Source organism: Cottoperca gobio, chromosome 24, assembly GCF_900634415.1.
Source record: "Cottoperca gobio chromosome 24, fCotGob3.1, whole genome shotgun sequence".
NCBI lineage: Eukaryota > Metazoa > Chordata > Actinopteri > Perciformes > Bovichtidae > Cottoperca > Cottoperca gobio.
The window spans coordinates 3500534-3519168 of record NC_041378.1 but is presented as its reverse complement, the minus strand read 5'-3'; the positions used below and the strand labels follow the sequence as shown (position 1 = coordinate 3519168).

Genomic DNA, 18635 nt, shown 5'->3' with positions numbered 1-18635 from the left:
AGATGACAGTGGTGATGAAGATAAAGATGATATAAGATGATATTCTTGTTAAAAACCTCTTTGCTTTTCTTTCCGCAGGTAAGGTGGTCCACGCAGAGACCACAGTAGCTCACGCGGTGCTGAACGGGATGCAATATTACCACCAGGACTGGGCTCATGCTGCCGCCCACGTCATCGTCCCTCCTCTCCGTATCGACCCCAACACACCCAGCTACCTCATGGGCCTGCTGGGCAAGTATGTGCTCAGTACAGACATCAAATACAGCACTGACATCAAAGATCTTTTATCATACAGGGTCTATGATTGGGAATAATTTAGACAGTTAACATGCATATCCTGTTTCCAGTGACTCTCTGAGTGTGGTGGCATCAGAGCACCGTCCATTCAGCATCAAGCAGAGAGCTTTGGGGAAGGAGGACTTCACAAAGATCCCTCATGGAATGGCTGGAGTCCAGGACAGGATGAGTGTCATCTGGGAGAGGGGAGTGGTACGTACACACATACACACAAGCTGATGTCCATTGTGTCAGCTACTTTTTTATTTAGTCTTAGTCCTGTGTCAAAAGCTTTCAGTGATTAGCTGCCAGTGTGTCCGTGTCCATTCAGTGTCCATTTGTATTTTTATTTGCACTGGCTAATAATAACCTGAAGGATTAAAGTCCAAAGAATCCTCTGACACTAACTAGAAACCACAGATTATTACCATTAATTGTATTTTTCCTCACATGTTTTCAATGCCTGCAGGTTACAGGAAAAATGGATGAGAATCGTTTTGTGGCAGTGACGAGCTCTAACGCCGCAAAGATCTACAACCTTTACCCACGCAAGGGTCGTATCATCCCCGGGGCTGACGCTGACCTGGTGGTCTGGGACCCGGATGCGACGAGGTACGCAGTTATATTTACAACATGAAGACAAACATTACTCGTTGTTATTGTTTGATTTAGTGCGGAACAAACACACTTGGTATTATTGGCTGTTGTGTCTGCGCAGGACGCTCTCTGTGAGCACTCAGGTGCAGGGCGGAGACTTCAACATGTACGAGGGGTTGCGCTGCCACGGCGTTCCCTTGGTCACCATCAGCCGAGGACGTTTGGTGTGTGAGAACGGTGTGTTCATGTGTGCCGAGGGATCCGGAAAGTTCTACCCTCAGCGCACCTTCCCGGACTACCTCTACAAGAAGATGGTGCAGAGAGAAAAGGTGTGTTCACTTTCATTCATTCTGATCACTCGAATCAAAATATGTTCCTGATGTTTCTCAAAAAGTTATGTAGTTGCGGCAGCAGGACTCGTGCTGTGCTTTGCTGCGTCAGCTGAATGCCAACCTGCTAACACACCCATCATACTGAGTCTAACTGCACTGGTTTGACAGTCTTTATAAAGGATTTAATGCTCCTGCTCTCGCTGTGCGCTGACACAGTCTTTCTGCTGCTGCTGCTGCTGCTGCTGCTGCTGCTGCTGCTGCTGCTGCTGCTGCTGCTGCTGCTGCTGCTGCCCTCCTCCACCCAACCTCTGCAGGGTTTCTGTTCTCTTTTAGTTTACTCTGATGATATTGATCATTTATGGGAATTAGTTTTCTATGCTTTCTGCATTTCATACAGTATATGTCAAGTTATTTAATAATCACCGAATTACAGATTTACATGTTTTTATACTTAAGGCTGGTTATTTATAAATAATCTATCACCGTTTATAACAGTGAAAAAGATTTTAAAATGTTGCTCACTGTAAGATGGCTGTGTTTAAGTACCTAGCGGATATCTCACAAGAGAAATGCGACACATTTGGGAGCATGCAGACAGAATATCTGGGTCATCTTAAACTGCTCTGCTACTTTTTAAAAATAGGTATTTTTTGCAGTCAGAATCTGTAAAAGCCAAACACTTTGAGCTTTGTTCTACTCTTGAGGACGCTCCTTAAGATTAGAGTTTGACTTTTGATGAGGAGTGTGTGTGTGTGTGTCTGTGTGTGTGTGTGTGTGTGTGTGTGTGTGTGTGTGTGTGTGTGTGTGTGTGCTGTACTTACTCTTAACCTTCCACCTCCTCCCTCTCTGTTTCAGACTCAGGGTTATAAAGGGGTTGCAGGGATCCCTACTCTGGTGATGTGGCCATGGTAGCAAACACTCTGAAGAAGGAGCTCGGTTTGGGCCCCATAGACGGAGATGCGTCCAACAAAGGCTGTCCTCGCGCGCACCAGGGAGTCCGAGACCTCCACGAGTCCTCATTTAGCCTCTCCGGTAGGCTAGAATAAAGATCATAACGTTGTGGTTAGGGCTGCACAATATATCGCGATGAAAGACTACAATGTCGCACTCAGGGACTTTTTTTAATTAGTTGAAAGAGTTAAAGTTTCATTAAAAAATGCTGTTTTCAGACTCTCAAATATAGAGGTTTTGTATCTTATTAAAGTGAATATCTTTAGACAAATAAAGACATTTAAAGACTTCGCCTCGGACTTTGAGAAACTGGAATGGACATTTTTCACTTTTTTCAGACATTTTATAGACCAAACGATTATTTGAGGAAATTCTCATTAGTTTTTTATCAGTGCCTTTTGTGTTCAGTTCAATAAAATAATGTTTTATTAATAATGTAATATTTTTCCTCTCAGGGTCTCAGGTCGATGACCACATCCCGAAGAGGTCCTCCGCCCGGATCCTGGCTCCCCCCGGCGGCCGCTCCAGTGGTATCTGGTAAACGCTGCAGCCGAGCTTTCACCCGTCCGAGTCTTCTTGTTTCGTATTATTCTGGCGCAACCAGAAAACTGCACTGATTTTCAATCACAGGATTAAAGTTAAGAGATGAAAAATAAATTGAAGCACGCGTCTGATTGGTGAAGACCTAACTTGACGATCTGCCAAAGTGACTTTTACAAATCTAATTTGTGTCATAATTGGAGTGACTGACCTGAATAATTACACAAGATGAAGGGCTATCTATGAATTAAAATTGTTTTGCAAAATTCAAGCTGATCATACCAACATTGACAAAGTCTGCTCATTATCACCCTGCTCGTATCCCGCGGAGAAACGCGAACTAAACAAACTGTGAAAGATCAAAACCAGTACAGTTTTGATGGTTTGAACTGATGTCGATTGAATTATTTAAAAATATTAAACTGGATTCAGTGAAATATCTATCACACACATTCAATACACTGTAGGCACCGTAGCTTTAGGCTCACATGAAGACGTGTGTGGATTCTTGTGTTGTGATTCAACACCCGCTGTGCTCAGGCTTCCTGCTGCACCGCGGGTTTCCTCTCACACTGTTTTATTTCCATGGGTGAACTGTGCTGTGTGGTGATGAATCCAAATGCTTCAAAAACACTGTGTGATTTGACAGCTACACTATCTAAATATCCATCCGTTTATCTTCACTGCCTCTGACTGAGACAACGCTCACATGTCCCAGAAACATCCTGCCTCACCTGTAACGCAGCAGGTCTATACGGACTGAGTCACAGAAGTCATTTCTGTCACGGAACGTTTCTATAGACTTTGCAAAGTGCTAGAAGAGAAGTCCGTTTCTTAAAGGAAGATTTAGTGGGGATATCATGAAGGAAAAGCTTTCTGTTGCTTTGCTGCTGATAACAGAACATAAAAATAATCCTTGACATAATTTAAATCAATAAAGTTAAACGCAGTGCCTTTCTGAATGAAAGACGCAGAAAACACCAGGGGCCTCAATTAGCAGAATGTGCATAAAACAATTGTAAAACTGTGTGTAATAGATTGTCCATAGACGATAAGTAAGATTTCATTCAGTTAGAATCGGCATGAACAGGCTTGTTTACATAAAGAAAAGGTGATATATCCTCAATAACAGCTCTACTGTGTCTTTCCGCTCATTGTTTTGCTTTACAGCCCACAGCTTTACAGTTTTGGTTTACTCTCGTCGCTCTGTTTCCAGCAATAACGTTCTGATAAACTCGTCGTACGCTGCCCCCCCCAGCCCCCAACGACAGACAGACAAACGTTAGCAACTAGCCAGAGAAGAAAATGGAACATTTAGCAGCTAAAGAGCTGGTGGAGACCAAACAGAGTTAGAAGGAGAGTAAATGCTTGACTTGAGAGACTAAGGTTGATATACTGCTAAATTAGATTCAGCAAAAATATATATGACACAAATGTGTTTCATTTAAGAGCAACGACATTGTTCAATTTAAATTAAAATCACCCTAAAAGATTGGGTAATCCTTTGAATATATTGTCCAATGGTAGACTGTGTGTGTCTGCCACTAGGGGCTTGTTACACACACCCGTTAACATTATCAGTTTCAAATGTTTGAAGATCATAAAGCACAAGAAGAATCTGATTAATCTGATTCTCTGCGTCGGAAATAAGCGTTTACACACAATTTACGTACAAAATTGTGGCATACGCACAACTGATAAATGAGGCCCCAGATTTCGCATAGAGGGACCCGAAAGTAACTGCAAGAAATGATGTTATGTTGTTGAGTTTCAGTAGCATCTCGAGGGCTGGAGAAAGTAAAGTTCCTGTTTGTAGGAAAGTAAAAAGGGATTTATTGTTATTAGAGCAGGAAGATTGAGCTGCACAGTCTGATCCTCTCACCTGCTGATGATGTCTCATTCCTGCCTATCAGTATTATATTTATACATGATCACATCTTCTTGTCTGTGAACTATATACTTAGGATGTTTTTTTTGTTTTGTTTTTTAGTTGAAAGAATAAATGTGCCAATGTGAATCACCCGTGCGACACCCACACCCATGCATGAAGAGCACCACGTGGAGACAGATGAGCGAAATCTCTCCACAAGCTCACAACTGGTGCTGTTTTTTACTATTACCTACAACGACCTTATTTTACTGTTGGATGGTTTTGTTGTTTGAAGGCACTGTGACTGGTCGGTGGCTGTGAGTGTTTGTAGATTCTTGTTGTGTCGGACAGTGAAACTGTTGAATCTGTAAGTGGCTGCTTGTTTCTTACCACACAAATAAAGAGATAAAAATAACATCTTGATTCCTTTGTGTCACCTTGTTTCTAGAACGATTCAAAAGATTTGTGATAATAAAAAATAATAAAATAAAATAATATAATTCAGCAAATAATTAATTCAGTAATTGATTACTATATATTATATATACTATATCACTATAAGATTAAGTATTAAGTACTAATATTCCAATTCTACTTAAGTAAAGGATTTGAGTACTTCTTCCACCACTACAGCTCAGGTTAATCACCAAACATGGGCCTCAGTCGTACCTTTTCTCCATCATGGCCGCTCATGGGGAAACCAGTTTCACTAAAAGTAACGGCAAAGAGTTCCAACTGCCCCTGCGCATGCGCACTACCTCGGTGGCTTAGGCGAGTGCGCAGCAGTCGGTGTTATAGCAACAGAAAAGCTCATCGTCATTAGACACAACAGGACTGCTGTGAGCTGAGAGAGAGACGCTGTCGCACTTCAGTGAGTAACATTAACTCAACTTAACTTAAAATCTTCTTCTTTACCTTTGACATCAGTTTATTTAACGGCCTGTTTCATTTACGTCTCATATAAATACTTGTGTCGTCCTGTTAGCTGACAGTTATTCCGTCATTGATAATGTGCGTGTGTTATCGGAAAAAGGCCTTCAGAGGGGCGTAACGTCAGCCTGAAAACATAAAAAGTCTCCTCTCAGTTACACTTGGACATGTTTTGAGTTTGCTTACATCGCTGCGGTGAAATTTAAATGAAGTTGAAAGTCTCTAAATCCAACAAGCAGCCAGTCAGTAGCAGACAAGTTAGCCGCGTTAGCCCGTAGCTAGCAACGTGACAGTCCAGACACACCGCGACTGTAACGTCAACTGTCAAAACACTCCGGTTGACTCGTGAAACGGAGTGTAACCGGGCTGTGAAGTTATGCATACACACAGAGGAGGGTTTCCACTTGTCATAACCATATAGTATGTGGTGATGGCGTACTTTAATAACGGTCAGACCTTATTATATCTGCTGATTATACTAATACAAATCACAACGTGCATATAGCTGTCCACCTGAGGCTATTTACTGCTGGTAACATGTCATTTATGTGCATCTTTATAAAGATACATTGAATGAACTTATAAATACTGCATGACTTTGATCAGCTATTTTTAAAGATATTTACCCTTTATGCTCATTTTGTAAATCTAAAATAGGATCAGTTGTAAGTAAACAAGTTTTCTCAATGCTGCAAAATGCTTTGACCTTTAGACAATACAATATATATTCTTTTAATACAATCATTACAAACTTTTTTTAAATAGCCTAATGTGCAATAATGGGGGTATTACTTGCAATATTATGCCCATAATCATTGCACACTTTGAATTAACCATATACACTTACCTGTACTTGAGATTTAATATAACAAAAAACAACTTGGGATATGAGAAACTTATGATTCTTACCTAAAGGTTTTGTCAACTCCTGACTTACAGTATAATTCTGGAGCTTCAATTGTATATAGGTATGTAGGCTATGTGCAGAAGTGTTTTCTGCCTAATTTATTAAACAGCTTTCATATCTGTTGCTGTAGTGTGGCAGCAGTATAGTGCTAGTACTTATGTAATTAATGTTTTGCTGACTAATCAGATTCTGTGGCTCAGTTAAACGTTTTATCATACTTAATTACATTCTTTCTTTAGATATCAACTGTTATCAAATTGGTTCCTCCATAGTATATGGATAGGGTTACGAATTTAGACTTTGACCCCATTTACAGTTGCAACTCGTATTATGTATTATGTCATGATATCCATTTTAATCTCACTTTAAACTTTTGCTATTTTCACTTAAAAAAACAGTTCATTGATTTGATTATCAAAATAGTTGCCTTGTCAGTTGGTTAATAGACTAATTGACTAAAATAAGTAAACTACAACAACATAACAGGCGAATACAACTGACACATATTATAAAAAAGAATAAACCATTAAAGCAACATAATGTAGGATTCGATATGTTGTGATTTAGCACCCCTACAGGTTCAGAGTGAAATTCACTTGGACACTTCTGCCGTAAATATGGACAGCCGTAACGTTGCACGTGCATTTCTTATGATTACATTTGATTATGACAAAAAAAAATAGCAAGTCAACAACTTTGCTAACACACCCCAATATCGAGCAAGTCCGACAACACAAAAGCTAATATTTACCCGCTCCGGTTCTGGCACGACATCAGCAATGTCTCCTGCCAGCCCCCCATCCCACCGCTGAGTGGTCAAAAGCTCCAATTCTAGCAATGTAAACACAAACAAATGGCTGTTTGTCTTAATTTGGTAGTGGGAGCAGGAGACAAAGAGAAAGCTTTTTGGAATGACTGTTCATGTTCTTATTATTACTACAGATTTGTTCTATAATAAAGGGTCAGATGCAAACAACAAGTGCTGTGATGTGTTGATCTGGGGAATGTTCTGGAAACAGGGTCTGTAAATTGGGAAAGTCCAGGTTTAGGGTTACATACATACTCTTACATTCAGGTCTAATCATCCACTTTATCATAAATCACCACACCAAGCAGGTGTTGTTTATCTCAAAGGCACTGTTCTTAAACTAATGATTATTTTCAGTGTACCGTGTCACCAAGATATTTTCTGAGTTGGTTATTGTACCTGTAAAAATCTCATACCGTTACAACCCTAAGTGGACAGTGTTAACTGGAATGCAGTCAATTCAAAGCAAATGCTTTGTTATTTTTAGATTTTTCCTTTTCTCAAGTGTGATGAATCGTAGCCGTGTTAGTTTTTATGCCTGTTGGATCTTATGCTGGTGATCTCAGCTGCCTTTGTACCGTGAGGGGTTACAGCGTGTTTTCAACCTGTTCTAAAAGGATTAGCTGAGGCAGAGATTAGTGACCTGGTGAGTGAACTGAGTGAGTTGCTGCTAGTTTATCTGTGGTGTTTCTCTTTGTAACCCTGTGGGGGAGCTCTTGATCAAGACACTAAAGTTCTGACCATTCAATAGACACACAGCTGTACAGGAAGTCATGTTTAACCTTTGTTCCTCACTTCCTGATTTAAAAAAAGTTACTCTGATGTCCTTAGAGGACAAAACTGTATTTAAAATTATTTAGACCTAAGAATATTATTTTCCACTTTCACTGAATTACATTTTTAAACCAACATCGGTCCTGATCATAACTACCAAATATGTATTCATTTTCAGAATTTTCACAGTCTAGGATATCTCAATATTAAACAATATAAATGTTGATGCATTTTTTTTTTTTTGGTGCAATAAACCAGGAAAATAGCATTTATTTGCTTCGTATGGCAAACATGAGAAAATGGCTCAATCTAGTGGAAAATAGAAAAAAACTATAACTTTGAAGCCAGGTCTCTAGATGGAAAGCCTGGTATAATAGAGTGCATGGTTTTATGATAATAAAGGTTTTTATGGGTTTCAACTTTATTTTAGCTAAAATGGTCGAAAAATTAAAAAGCCAAAAATTGCCAATAAACTTTGAAGTCTGATCATCTTCACGGTGCAGGATGAATGGTCGCATCACTGATTTCTCACATGACACTGGTTTCTGTCTCCAGGTCTTTCTGTAAGGTGGTCCACCACAACCCCATTTGATCAGTTCACACCAAACACACACCCAGCGCAGGTGAGTAAAGTGTGTGTGTGTGTGTGTTTGTTTTTATATCGTTGGCCTGGCCATAAAGCATTCAAGCAAATCTCGCATATTGTTAGACATGATACCTTATTTAATAGCAGTATTAGCATAAATACTCAAGTTTCTTACATTTGTGAAATAATAATAGTAATATTAAACTTTATTTGTACAGTACTTGTCATAACAAAATTACAAAGTGCTTTGCGTAGTTGAACCATGATTAAAACAATTCAGAACTCCAATGAGGCAAATAAAATGGAATTAAATGCTGTGAGTTTGGCAGTAGATTAAACAGTTTACATGATTCTATGATCTTAATGAAAAATGTGATGGTTTCCCTTCATAATTCTGTTTAATGAAGTGTATTTCCATCTTCAAAAGAAGATTTATTAGAATCGGTCTCCATCCATCCATCCATCGTCTACCGCTTATCCGGGGTCGGGTCGCGGGGGCAGCAGCTCCAGTAAGGAACCCCAATCTTCCCTTCTCCGGGCCACATCCTCCAGCTCCGACTGGGGGATCCTGAGGCGTTCCCAGGCCAGTGAGGAGATATCATCTCTCCACCGAGTCCTGGGTCTTCCCCGGGGTCTCCTCCCAGCTGGACGTGCCTGGAACACCTCCCTAGGGAGGCACCCAGGTGGCATCCTTACTAGATGCCCGAACCACCTCAACTGGCTCCTTTCAACGTAAAGGAGCAGCGGCTCTACTCCGAGTCTCTCCCGGGTAGCTGAGCTTCTCACCCTATCTCTAAGGGAGACGCCACCCGTCTGAGAAAACCCATTTCGGCCGCTTGTACCCGTGATCTCGTTCTTTCGGTCATGACCTTCATGACCATAGGTGAGGGTAGGAACGAAGATCGACTGGTAGATCGAGAGCTTTGCCTTCTGGCTCAGCTCTATTTTCGTCCCAACGGTGCGGTAAAGCGACTGCAGTACCGCCCCCGCTGCCCCGATTCTCTGGCCAATCTCTCGCTCCATCGTCCCCTCACTCGCGAACAAGACCCCGAGGTACTTGAACTCCTTCACTTGGGGTAATGGCTCATTCCCTACCCGGAGTAGGCAATCCACCGGTTTCCTGCTGAGAGCCATGGCCTCAGATTTGGATTTGCTGATCCTCATCCCAACCGCTTCACACTGGGCTGCGAACCGATCCAGTGACTGTTGAAGGTCACAGACCGATGATGCCATAAGGACCACATCATTTGCAAAGAGCAGCGATGAGATCCTCAGGCCACCGAACTGCAACCCCTCTCCTCCACGACTACGCCTCGATATCCTGTCCATGAAAATCACGAACAGGATTGGTGATAAAGCGCAGCCCTGGCGAAGGCCAACATTCACTGGGAACGAGTCCGACTTACTGCCGAGTATCCGGACACAACTCTCGCTTTCGGCGTACAGGGATTGGATGGCCCTCAGAAGTGACCCCCTCACCCCATACTCCCGCAGCACCTTCCACAGTATCACCCGGGGAACCCGGTCATATGCCTTCTCCAGATCCACAAAGCACATGTAGACCGGATGGGCGTACTCCCAGGCCCCCTCCAGGATCCTTGCGAGAGTGAAGAGTTGGTCCGTTGTTCCATGACCAGGACGGAATCCGCATTGTTCCTCTTCAATTAGAGGTTTGACTACCGGCCGAACCCTCCTTTCCAGTACCTTGGAGTAGACTTTACCAGGGAGGCTGAGAAGTGTGATACCCCTGTAGTTGGCACACACTCTCTGGTGTGACAGGTACCCCCTTTTTAAATAGGGGATCCACCACCCCGGTCTGCCACCCCCTAGGCACTGTCCCAGACTTCCACGCAATGTTGACGAGGTGTGTCAACCAAGACATCCCCTCAACACCCAAAGCCTTCAGCATTTCTGGACGGATCTCATCAACCCCTGTGGCTCTGCCACTGTGGAGTTCGGATTCAGGAGTTCCTCAAAGTGCTCCTTCCACCACCCGATAACCTTCTCAGTCAAAGTCAGCAGGGTCCTACCCTTGCTGTACACAGCTTGGATGGTTCCCCGCTTCCCCCTCCTGAGGTGCCGGATGGTTTTCCAGAAGCACCTTGGTGCCGACCGAAAGTCCTTCTCCATAGCTTCTCCGAACTTCTCCCACACCCGCTGCTTTGCCTCTGACACGGCAGAGGACTTGTGGGGACTTGTGAGTATCCCCACACCCGCCCGACGCCTCACACCTTGGGCAACTCCGGAGAAGAATAGAGTCCAACCCCTATCCAGGAGTACGGTTCCAGAGCAAAGACTGTGCGTAGAGGTAAGCCCCACCAGATCCAACTGGTAGCGCTCCACCTTCTGCACTAGTTCCGGCTCCTTCCCCCACAGAGAGGTGACGTTCCACGTCCCCAGAGCCAGCCTCTGCTGCCCGGGTCTGGTCCATCGAGGTCCCTAACCATCACTGCCACCCGTGTGACAGCGCACCCGACCCCAGCGGTTTTTCCCATGAGTGGTGGGCCCACAGGATGGATGGATGGGAGGCACCACGTAGCTTCTTCGGGCTGTGCCCGACCGGGCTCCATGGCAAACCCAGCCAGCTCGCTGTCGGGCCCTCCCTCTGGGCCTGGCTCCAGATGGGGGGCCCCGGGCTTCATGAAGTCGTTTTGAACCATTCTTAGTCTGGCCCCTCGCCTGAGACCAATTTGCCTTGGGACACCCTACCAGGAGCACTAGGCTCCAGACAACACAGCTCTCAGGTTCATAGGGACACACAAACCTCTCCACCATGATAAGGTGATGGTTCCCAGAGAAAAAATATTTTAGTTTCCTGTCACATTTCAGCAATTATTTTAAGAATTTGTTGCCGTTTTATCTTTAGAAAAAAAACATTAATTGAAATAGTTTGTGTCATATGATGCCACAGCTTTAGTAATGATCCATTTTTTCATTGCAGCCTTTGCTTTAATGCAGTCATTCTGTTCTGTAAAACAGCTCTCCTCGCTCATTACAGCCTGGAATAACATAACATAACATATTGTGACTTCTCTTTGATCGCTATTTAAGATAAGATAAGATAAGATAAGCCTTTATTGATCCCAATTTAAACTTAGTCCACTCGGCCATCCTGACATTTGAGCTCACCTCACTTAAGAGATGCAAGATATGCAAGGCTACACCTTGAAGATGGAGACGTAGAGGCTGCAAACAAATGCCAAAAATAACATTGAATCAAATTGCTGACTTTTAAGTGTTCCTTCTTATCTCCAAAAACAATTACCTCATTTTTGTCTTTGTTTAATTAAAGAAATATTCTGGCACATCCTATCAATTTGTGTGTCTTCTCCACTTATGGTAACTTTGTTTTGTTATTTTTGTTTTCTATAATCTGAGCCAGTGGAAGCATGTAGATGTTAAAGAGAAGATGCCCCATAATAGAGCCTTGAGGGACTCCGTATGTCATATTTTTCCTCTCAGATGTGTTGCCTATATACACAAAAGATATATAAAATTAAAAGACATTTGATACAGCCCTAATGTATATTTAAGTATAGTTGCAAGTTGTCTGTGCTTTTTTTGTCTCAAGTTTACAAATATTGTTTCATAAATTAATCAAACTTTAAGCTATAAGTATTTATCAGCCTTCAGAAATCAATCATTCAACTGTTGCATGTGATATCTGTTTTGTGTGTTTTTGTGAATTAGGAGGATGGCGGTGAATGTTTACTCCACCTCTATGACCATAGAGAACCTGAGTCGTCATGACATGTTGGCATGGGTCAACGACTCTCTGCAGCTTACACTCACAAAGATCGAGCAGCTCTGTTCAGGTGAACACACACACACACACACACACTTTTATTAAATTGTCAAGCTTGTTGTTACATTCAAAATGTATATCAAGCTCTAAAAGTATTTTTTTTAAAACTTGTTCCCTAAAGGTGCTGCTTACTGTCAGTTAATGGACATGCTGTTCCCTGGCTGCATATTAATGAAGAAAGTTAAGTTCAATGCTAAACTGGAACATGAATACATCCACAATTTCAAGGTCTTACAGGCTTCATTCAAGAGAATGAATGTGGACAAGGTGAGAACACACACGTACACACACACTCGTAAACCTGTCACACATTCAGATTTGATTAAACAAATCGCCACCCTGGGTTAACAGAGTTGTTGAAATATGTAAATTGACATTCGATGCATCAAGGAAGAAGAATTATTCTTCACCTCTAGCCGCATATAGTTAGAAGAGTAAGAGTCGGAAAAGTTGATGTTTAATATAGTTGAAATGATATTTTCTTATCTATATTATTATTTATTTAGGTGGCTGTTATTTTGACAGAAATAAGGGGAGTGAGAGAAGGGGTGACATGCAACTAAGATCAATTAAACATGGGACGTTGTGCTTACATGCTCAGTATCTTAAATGTGGCCTCCTGGATGCCCCAAAATAATTTGTCATGAAATCCCCAGATGTTTGTATTGGGTTGTCCCATCTGCCCTTTGAAAAACATTATATAGATGATTAGAGCTGCAACGATTTGTCCTTGGACCTTGGAGTTTGAGACACTGCGAGAGTATTTCCTGACACTTTATAGAACAAGCAATATCAACGCCTCATCTCTCTCTACGTCTCCCTCAGATCATCCCTGTGGAGCGGCTGGTGAAGGGGAAGTTCCAGGACAACTTTGAGTTCCTTCAGTGGTTTAAGAAGTTTTTTGATGCCAACTATGACGGGAAAGACTACGACCCTCTAATATCACGGCAAGGCCAAGAGGGAACGCCGCCGCCATCCAACACAGGTACAATACAAACACACACTTCTCACTTCACACTTGCTCTCACCTCTTCATGCAAACACATCCCCACCACTAACCCAGGTGAACCCGGTGTGTGTGTGTGTGTTTGTGTGTGTGTGTGTGTGTGTGTGTGTGTGTGTGTGTGTGTGTGTGTGTGTGTGTGTGTGTGTGTGTGTGTGTGTGTGTGTGTGTGTGTGTGTGTGTGTGTGTGTGTGTGTGTGTGTGTGTGTGTGTGTGTGTGTGCCTAGTCATTGTAAAGGCTATGCATTTGACTCTAGAATTTATCTTCAAGGTAATAAATTCAAAGCACTCTGCAAACACATCCTAATAAGGATTCATCTGTGTGCGTGTGCTTTCTTTTTATCTTTGTGATAAACAGTTACAGTTTTTAAAGTTATAGAGGTGGAGGAAACTTTTGCAAAGTAAGGACACTTTGGCCCGTCCTCATCTGAAGGGGCTTGTTGGTGGGTTAGGATTTAGCTTTAAGGTTAGAAGTTGGTTCAGTTTAGGGTAAGAGTTAAGGCTATTTTGAATGGAATGAATATAATGTTTTGGGTCACATTTACACACATATAATGAAAGTAAAGCATGAGCTTTTATAAACCCAGTCTAGACCGCTGCACTGGGTAAAATGAAGCGACTCTGACTATATAAATGTGTGTGTGTGTGCGTGTGTTTCTGTCTTCCAGGCCCTGTGAGAACTTCTCCCACAGTACCAAAGATTGCCCCCCCTCCCCAGAAGCAGATCATTGTATCAGCACCCCGCAAACCTGCACCCATGACCCGCAATGGAGGAGACACTGAGCTCTTAGAGCTCAACCAGCAGGTACCAACTGCTGTGATCTGTTCAGACTGGTTGTGCTACCCAGGCGTATCTAAAGTAGTTAAATCTAGCTGCAACATTAACATCACTTATTATAGTAAGAAATATTATATTATTCTGCATAAGGAGTACTTTTACTTTTTTAAATTTAAGTATATTTTGATGCTAATACTTTTGTTCTTTTACTCAAGTCAGATTTTGAATGCAGGACGTTTAGTTGTAGCAGAGTATTTTTACACTGTGGGATTGCTACTTTCACTTGAGTAAAAGACCTGAGTACTTCCTCCGCCACCGCAAACACCAACCTAACCAAGAGCAGTAATGCATCATCCTAGCTGCCCTTAGCCTCTTCCTTTCTTTAAGCAACCTTCAACCAGGAAAAGCTACATCAATGGTGAACCGTGTTGGTCCTCGGTGTCGATCGCTTTCTATTTTTAACTTTAATCCTTGTTAATCTGGAGTATCAACTCCCAGAAACTTTTCTCAGATGCTTCTGAGGATGTTCCGCCGTAGCTTCCATCATACTCCTATCTGTCGCTGGGGTCCGTCTCCTCTACCTGCCCCCTTTTAAGCTCTGGCTGGTTGAGGTTGCGGCAAAGTCGCCAAAGTCACCACAGACACTTTAGTATACTGCAAAATACAGAGCTTTCCCTGGTGGCGATCATCTTGAGCAGCATTGTGGGAACTCGTTCTATTTTACAATATACAGTATTAACCCTTCTGCTGTTTATCTGTTTGTTTTTTAAGAATATATATTTATCTCGTACCCACACAAGCTGTTTGACATGCCTCTCTCTGCTCATAGCTGCTGGATCTGAAGCTGACTGTAGACGGATTGGAGAAAGAGAGAGACTTCTACTTTGGAAAGCTGAGAGACATTGAGCTCCTCTGCCAGGATAACGAAAGTGAAAGCCTGATCTTCAGCAAAATCATGGATGTACTGTACAGTACAGAGGTAAATACAGGACGGAAGGTTTTACATGTTTACAATGTTTACTTTAAATACATTGGAATATATTTGGTAGTTTTTGAGATACAAATTGTACATATAGTGAAATGTTTTTGTGATTTAAAAACAAAGCAAAAACTATAGAAATGTACAATTTACATAGAAGTTTATACATGTTGAGATGCCTTACAATGAAAAGAATGAAGTGTTATAAATCTTTGCTGATTTAAGTCCTTTCGAGAGTGACGGAAGTAGGTCGTTCCAAAGAGATGGTCCTCTTTATTTCAATTAATATTTATTAATGGAAGTCCGACAACACGGAAGATAATAGTCCTTAGAGTGATTGTCTGAGGGAGACTTTAAAAGGTTCTGGAAAGCGCTAGGCTAGTTATGAGTTAGAAGTACATAATTATACACGAATACACAAGTCTGGTAGATGTTTACATAAAGAACTACCTATACATTTGTATTTTCTGTTGGAGATGAGCAGAGGAGTTGCATCTTTTTAGCAAAGCTAAGTATACATGGCAAGGAAATATGTTTATTATTCAAACCTGGTTTCTCATTTCCATGACTTAAACTGCAGTATCTTTAATCTGTCTCAGAGGTCTGATGATCACCAAATTAAAGGTGGAACAGAGAGCCCAGGTAGTCACTGCAGAGTGAAGTAGTGTGGCCAGTGAGGGACGTCTCTAAACTAACAAGGACATATGCCAACTCAAGAAGGAAGAAAGTTATGAATAACACCAACAAGCAGACATTTATACGACAGCATATTAGGGACATTGTAGTTGAGAAAATACAAAATGACGGAGCCGGGGGGGGAGGGGTGTATATTCAGAGAAAAACTTTAAGATTAATGTTGATTATTCTCTGTGGGTTATAAAGTTTAATGTGTTTCTTTGTGTCATGGAACCGCATTGCTTCACACATAAGACGGTAAACAGGGACGTTAGTGACGAGGTGCTACAGTATGTAAACAAGATATCCTGATCCATTCGTCGTCCAAATCAGCATGTTGTTTTTTTCTGGCCCAATTCACGGCAACGTCTCTTCAAAGTCTGCATGCTTATGATGATATGGTGATTCTAGCATAAAGCATTTCCTCATTATTACATCCGATTGTTTGGTATCATTTGAGCAGTTCATCCACAGCAGGCATAATACGGGGCAAGCGGCCGAGTCTGTGGCGTGATGAGGTTCAAGTGAAGTGAAGCCGTGTGGTTCCTTGAAAAGAAAGAACACCGTTTGTCCACTTTAATCTCTGAACATTTACTACTTTAATCTCTGTGCGTGTATCCACGTATCCTTCTCGTACATTTCCCAGGATATTATTTTCTTCTCTGAATATAAGCCCCCTCCCCCGAGGCTCGGTAAACTAAAAGTTATGGCTTCTGATTCTGACGCACACTGACCTCAGCCTTCTTTCACAGGAGGGATTTGCACCACCAGAGGATGAAGATGTCGACGAAGGGGCACAGGGTGACCCGGAGGAGGAGTTCTGAACTCTTCTTGCTCTCTTCATCATCCTCCCCCCACCTCTCACCCTTTAAACCTACCTGATAATTATCATAAATCCACTTTTTATTCCCCTTTTGATTTGATTTTTTACTATCTCCCCTTACTTCTTCCATCTTGTCTGCGGCTGTCCATATCCATGACGACTTTGTTGCTCTTACTAGCAAAAGACACTTATCCTCGACCCGTCAGGACTCTGGCCCAGCAGCCGAGCAGCTTACTCGACTTTATTCTAACTTGTTACCAGAGGAGACAGCTGCACTGCAGGGCTGGTGTAGCCTGCTAGAAAGCTCAATAGCAATGAGATTACATGGATCCAGCACTGGAGGCAGGTCACTTTTTCTCACCATGCACTTTGATTTTGTGACCAAACACACGTGCATCAGGGTTCTTTGCAGAGTTTATATATGAAACCACAATGTTTTCCACACAATGTGATCAGTTTGAGGATTTATTGTCTGTAAATTTCACAAGGCGAGATTATAAATGGTGTTAAGCCACTTTCACAGAGGCCTGCACATATATTTTTTGACATATTGCACATGATGACACATGTGGACGGACATTTACACTACCCCCCCCCCTTCGGACATATCACAGACTTCGAACTGCTCACATGTACATGCATAACGAAGTCATCATTCCCGAGGTGAAAACATCACAGTCTGCTTTTATTCATCGAGGTGCGTCACCACCAAAGACGGTTTTGACAGCTTGTTCATGAGACAGCACGATGTATTTATGTTTTTATTTATTTTATTTTTCTGTAATCTGCAACAGTTTCTGAAAAAGAAAGTGGTTTTGGATTTGGCAGAATTGAAGGTATTGCACTAAATGTAGACGAACTAATCAACTGAAATGATACAAAATGCCAACGTGCAGAGAAGATACAGGAAGATGCAATTTTATATTTTGTAGATTTGTTTGAAAGAGGTTTGTTTTTTATTTGCATTGAAATGCTCAATGGCCAAGTTAGAGGTGCCAGTATTAGAGTAATTTATCAGATAGATTTAGCTTTTTATGAATGAGGAGAAAAAAGTAACGACATGTAATACACTTAATAAATACTAATGTTTGACTGTTGATTGAGTTAAACTTTTTAGCTGCTATCATTATTCTTCTGTTGCCGTATTTAATTGAGTTTTGTTTGCAAAGCGTTAAAATGCCACAGTGGCTGCCAAGGAACTATCAGTGTGGTTTATTGTGATTGACATTCGTTGAACTTATCTGAGAGAACAAATATTGAACCCTCTCTCATGGTAGCCATGTGATAAACTTGCATCTTCTGCAGTTACTGCTCAAATGAAATAAAGCTCTGATATTCAAGAAAAGTAACAAACCTTTATTGTTGTGTTTGCTTTCTGCCACGTTGCTGCTGTATTTCTGTACATCAGGAGCATACTTCTAACAATAGGGATGTTAAGTCTTCATGTTCTTGGAAAAATATTTTGGGAGCAAGAGAGGTGTAATGCCAAGGACACAAAAGATTAATATTGACCCAGTTAGACCTCCACTCTGGCCATTAGTTAATCTTCCACTCGTAATGAATGAAGGAGGTCTTGAAACGCATCCAGGAGGTTTGTGCCAAACACTAAGTGACTCATTTGAGCGACACTAAACGCCTCTTTTGGGAGAAACTGCAGCCAAAACTCACCGTCTGTTCCGCAGACTGAAGCCACACAGGAAACTGCAGCCGTTAATCAATCGGCTAATCATCATTTCAGCTACATGAAGTGGTGGAAGAAGTACTCAGATCTTTTGCTTAAATAGAAGTAGCAATCCTAGAAAAAGTAGGCAATACAATCTTATTTCTTTAAAAATTATTTCTGGAGCATATCAACTATATGAGCACATTTCTTTTTTTTTTTTAATAATGTGGATATACTCAAAGTACTTAAATTCAACGGCTGACCGTCCGCTGAACTTTCTGTTTTCTGTTTTTTTAGTACAGTATTACATCCTTGTCTTCCAGTTTGATTTGAGTGTT

At 41.7% G+C, this 18635-nt stretch overlaps 2 protein-coding genes across 3 annotated transcripts in view; both read left to right on the top strand.

The window, feature by feature from the left end:
* The window catches only part of LOC115003890 (dihydropyrimidinase-related protein 5-like), a 2976-nt gene extending 267 nt beyond the window's left edge, over window positions 1-2709 (top strand). The window contains 7 exon segments of the mRNA XM_029425832.1: window positions 79-235; window positions 348-489; window positions 746-888; window positions 995-1202; window positions 2061-2079; window positions 2082-2237; window positions 2612-2709. Of these exon segments, the coding sequence (XP_029281692.1) occupies window positions 79-235; window positions 348-489; window positions 746-888; window positions 995-1202; window positions 2061-2079; window positions 2082-2237; window positions 2612-2697 (911 nt within the window). The 3' untranslated portion in view covers window positions 2698-2709.
* A 2615-nt stretch (window positions 2710-5324) lies between these two features.
* Window positions 5325-17988, top strand: LOC115003850 (microtubule-associated protein RP/EB family member 3-like). 2 transcript variants are annotated; one of them, XM_029425792.1, is made up of 8 exons: window positions 5325-5437; window positions 8541-8608; window positions 12262-12386; window positions 12498-12643; window positions 13202-13361; window positions 14048-14184; window positions 14987-15136; window positions 16564-17988. In XM_029425792.1, the coding sequence occupies exons 3-8, from the start codon at window positions 12266-12268 to the stop codon at window positions 16633-16635; spliced, it is 786 nt and encodes a 261-aa protein (XP_029281652.1). In that variant the 5' UTR covers window positions 5325-5437; window positions 8541-8608; window positions 12262-12265; the 3' UTR covers window positions 16636-17988. The 2 variants fall into 2 exon arrangements, with proteins under 2 accessions (XP_029281652.1, XP_029281651.1); XM_029425791.1 differs by lacking the exons at window positions 5325-5437; window positions 8541-8608 and adding an exon at window positions 11292-11352.
* The last annotated feature ends 647 nt before the right edge of the window (window positions 17989-18635 follow it).

What these genes read in the sequence shown, in the direction of transcription:
- LOC115003850 (XM_029425791.1), top strand. An exon ending in TCTTAGAGCTCAACCAGCAG is followed by an intron (nt 14,185 to 14,986) that starts GTACCAACTGCT and finishes CTCTGCTCATAG; the next exon opens with CTGCTGGATCTGAAGCTGAC. An exon ending in ATGTACTGTACAGTACAGAG is followed by an intron (nt 15,137 to 16,563) that starts GTAAATACAGGA and finishes CTTCTTTCACAG; the next exon opens with GAGGGATTTGCACCACCAGA.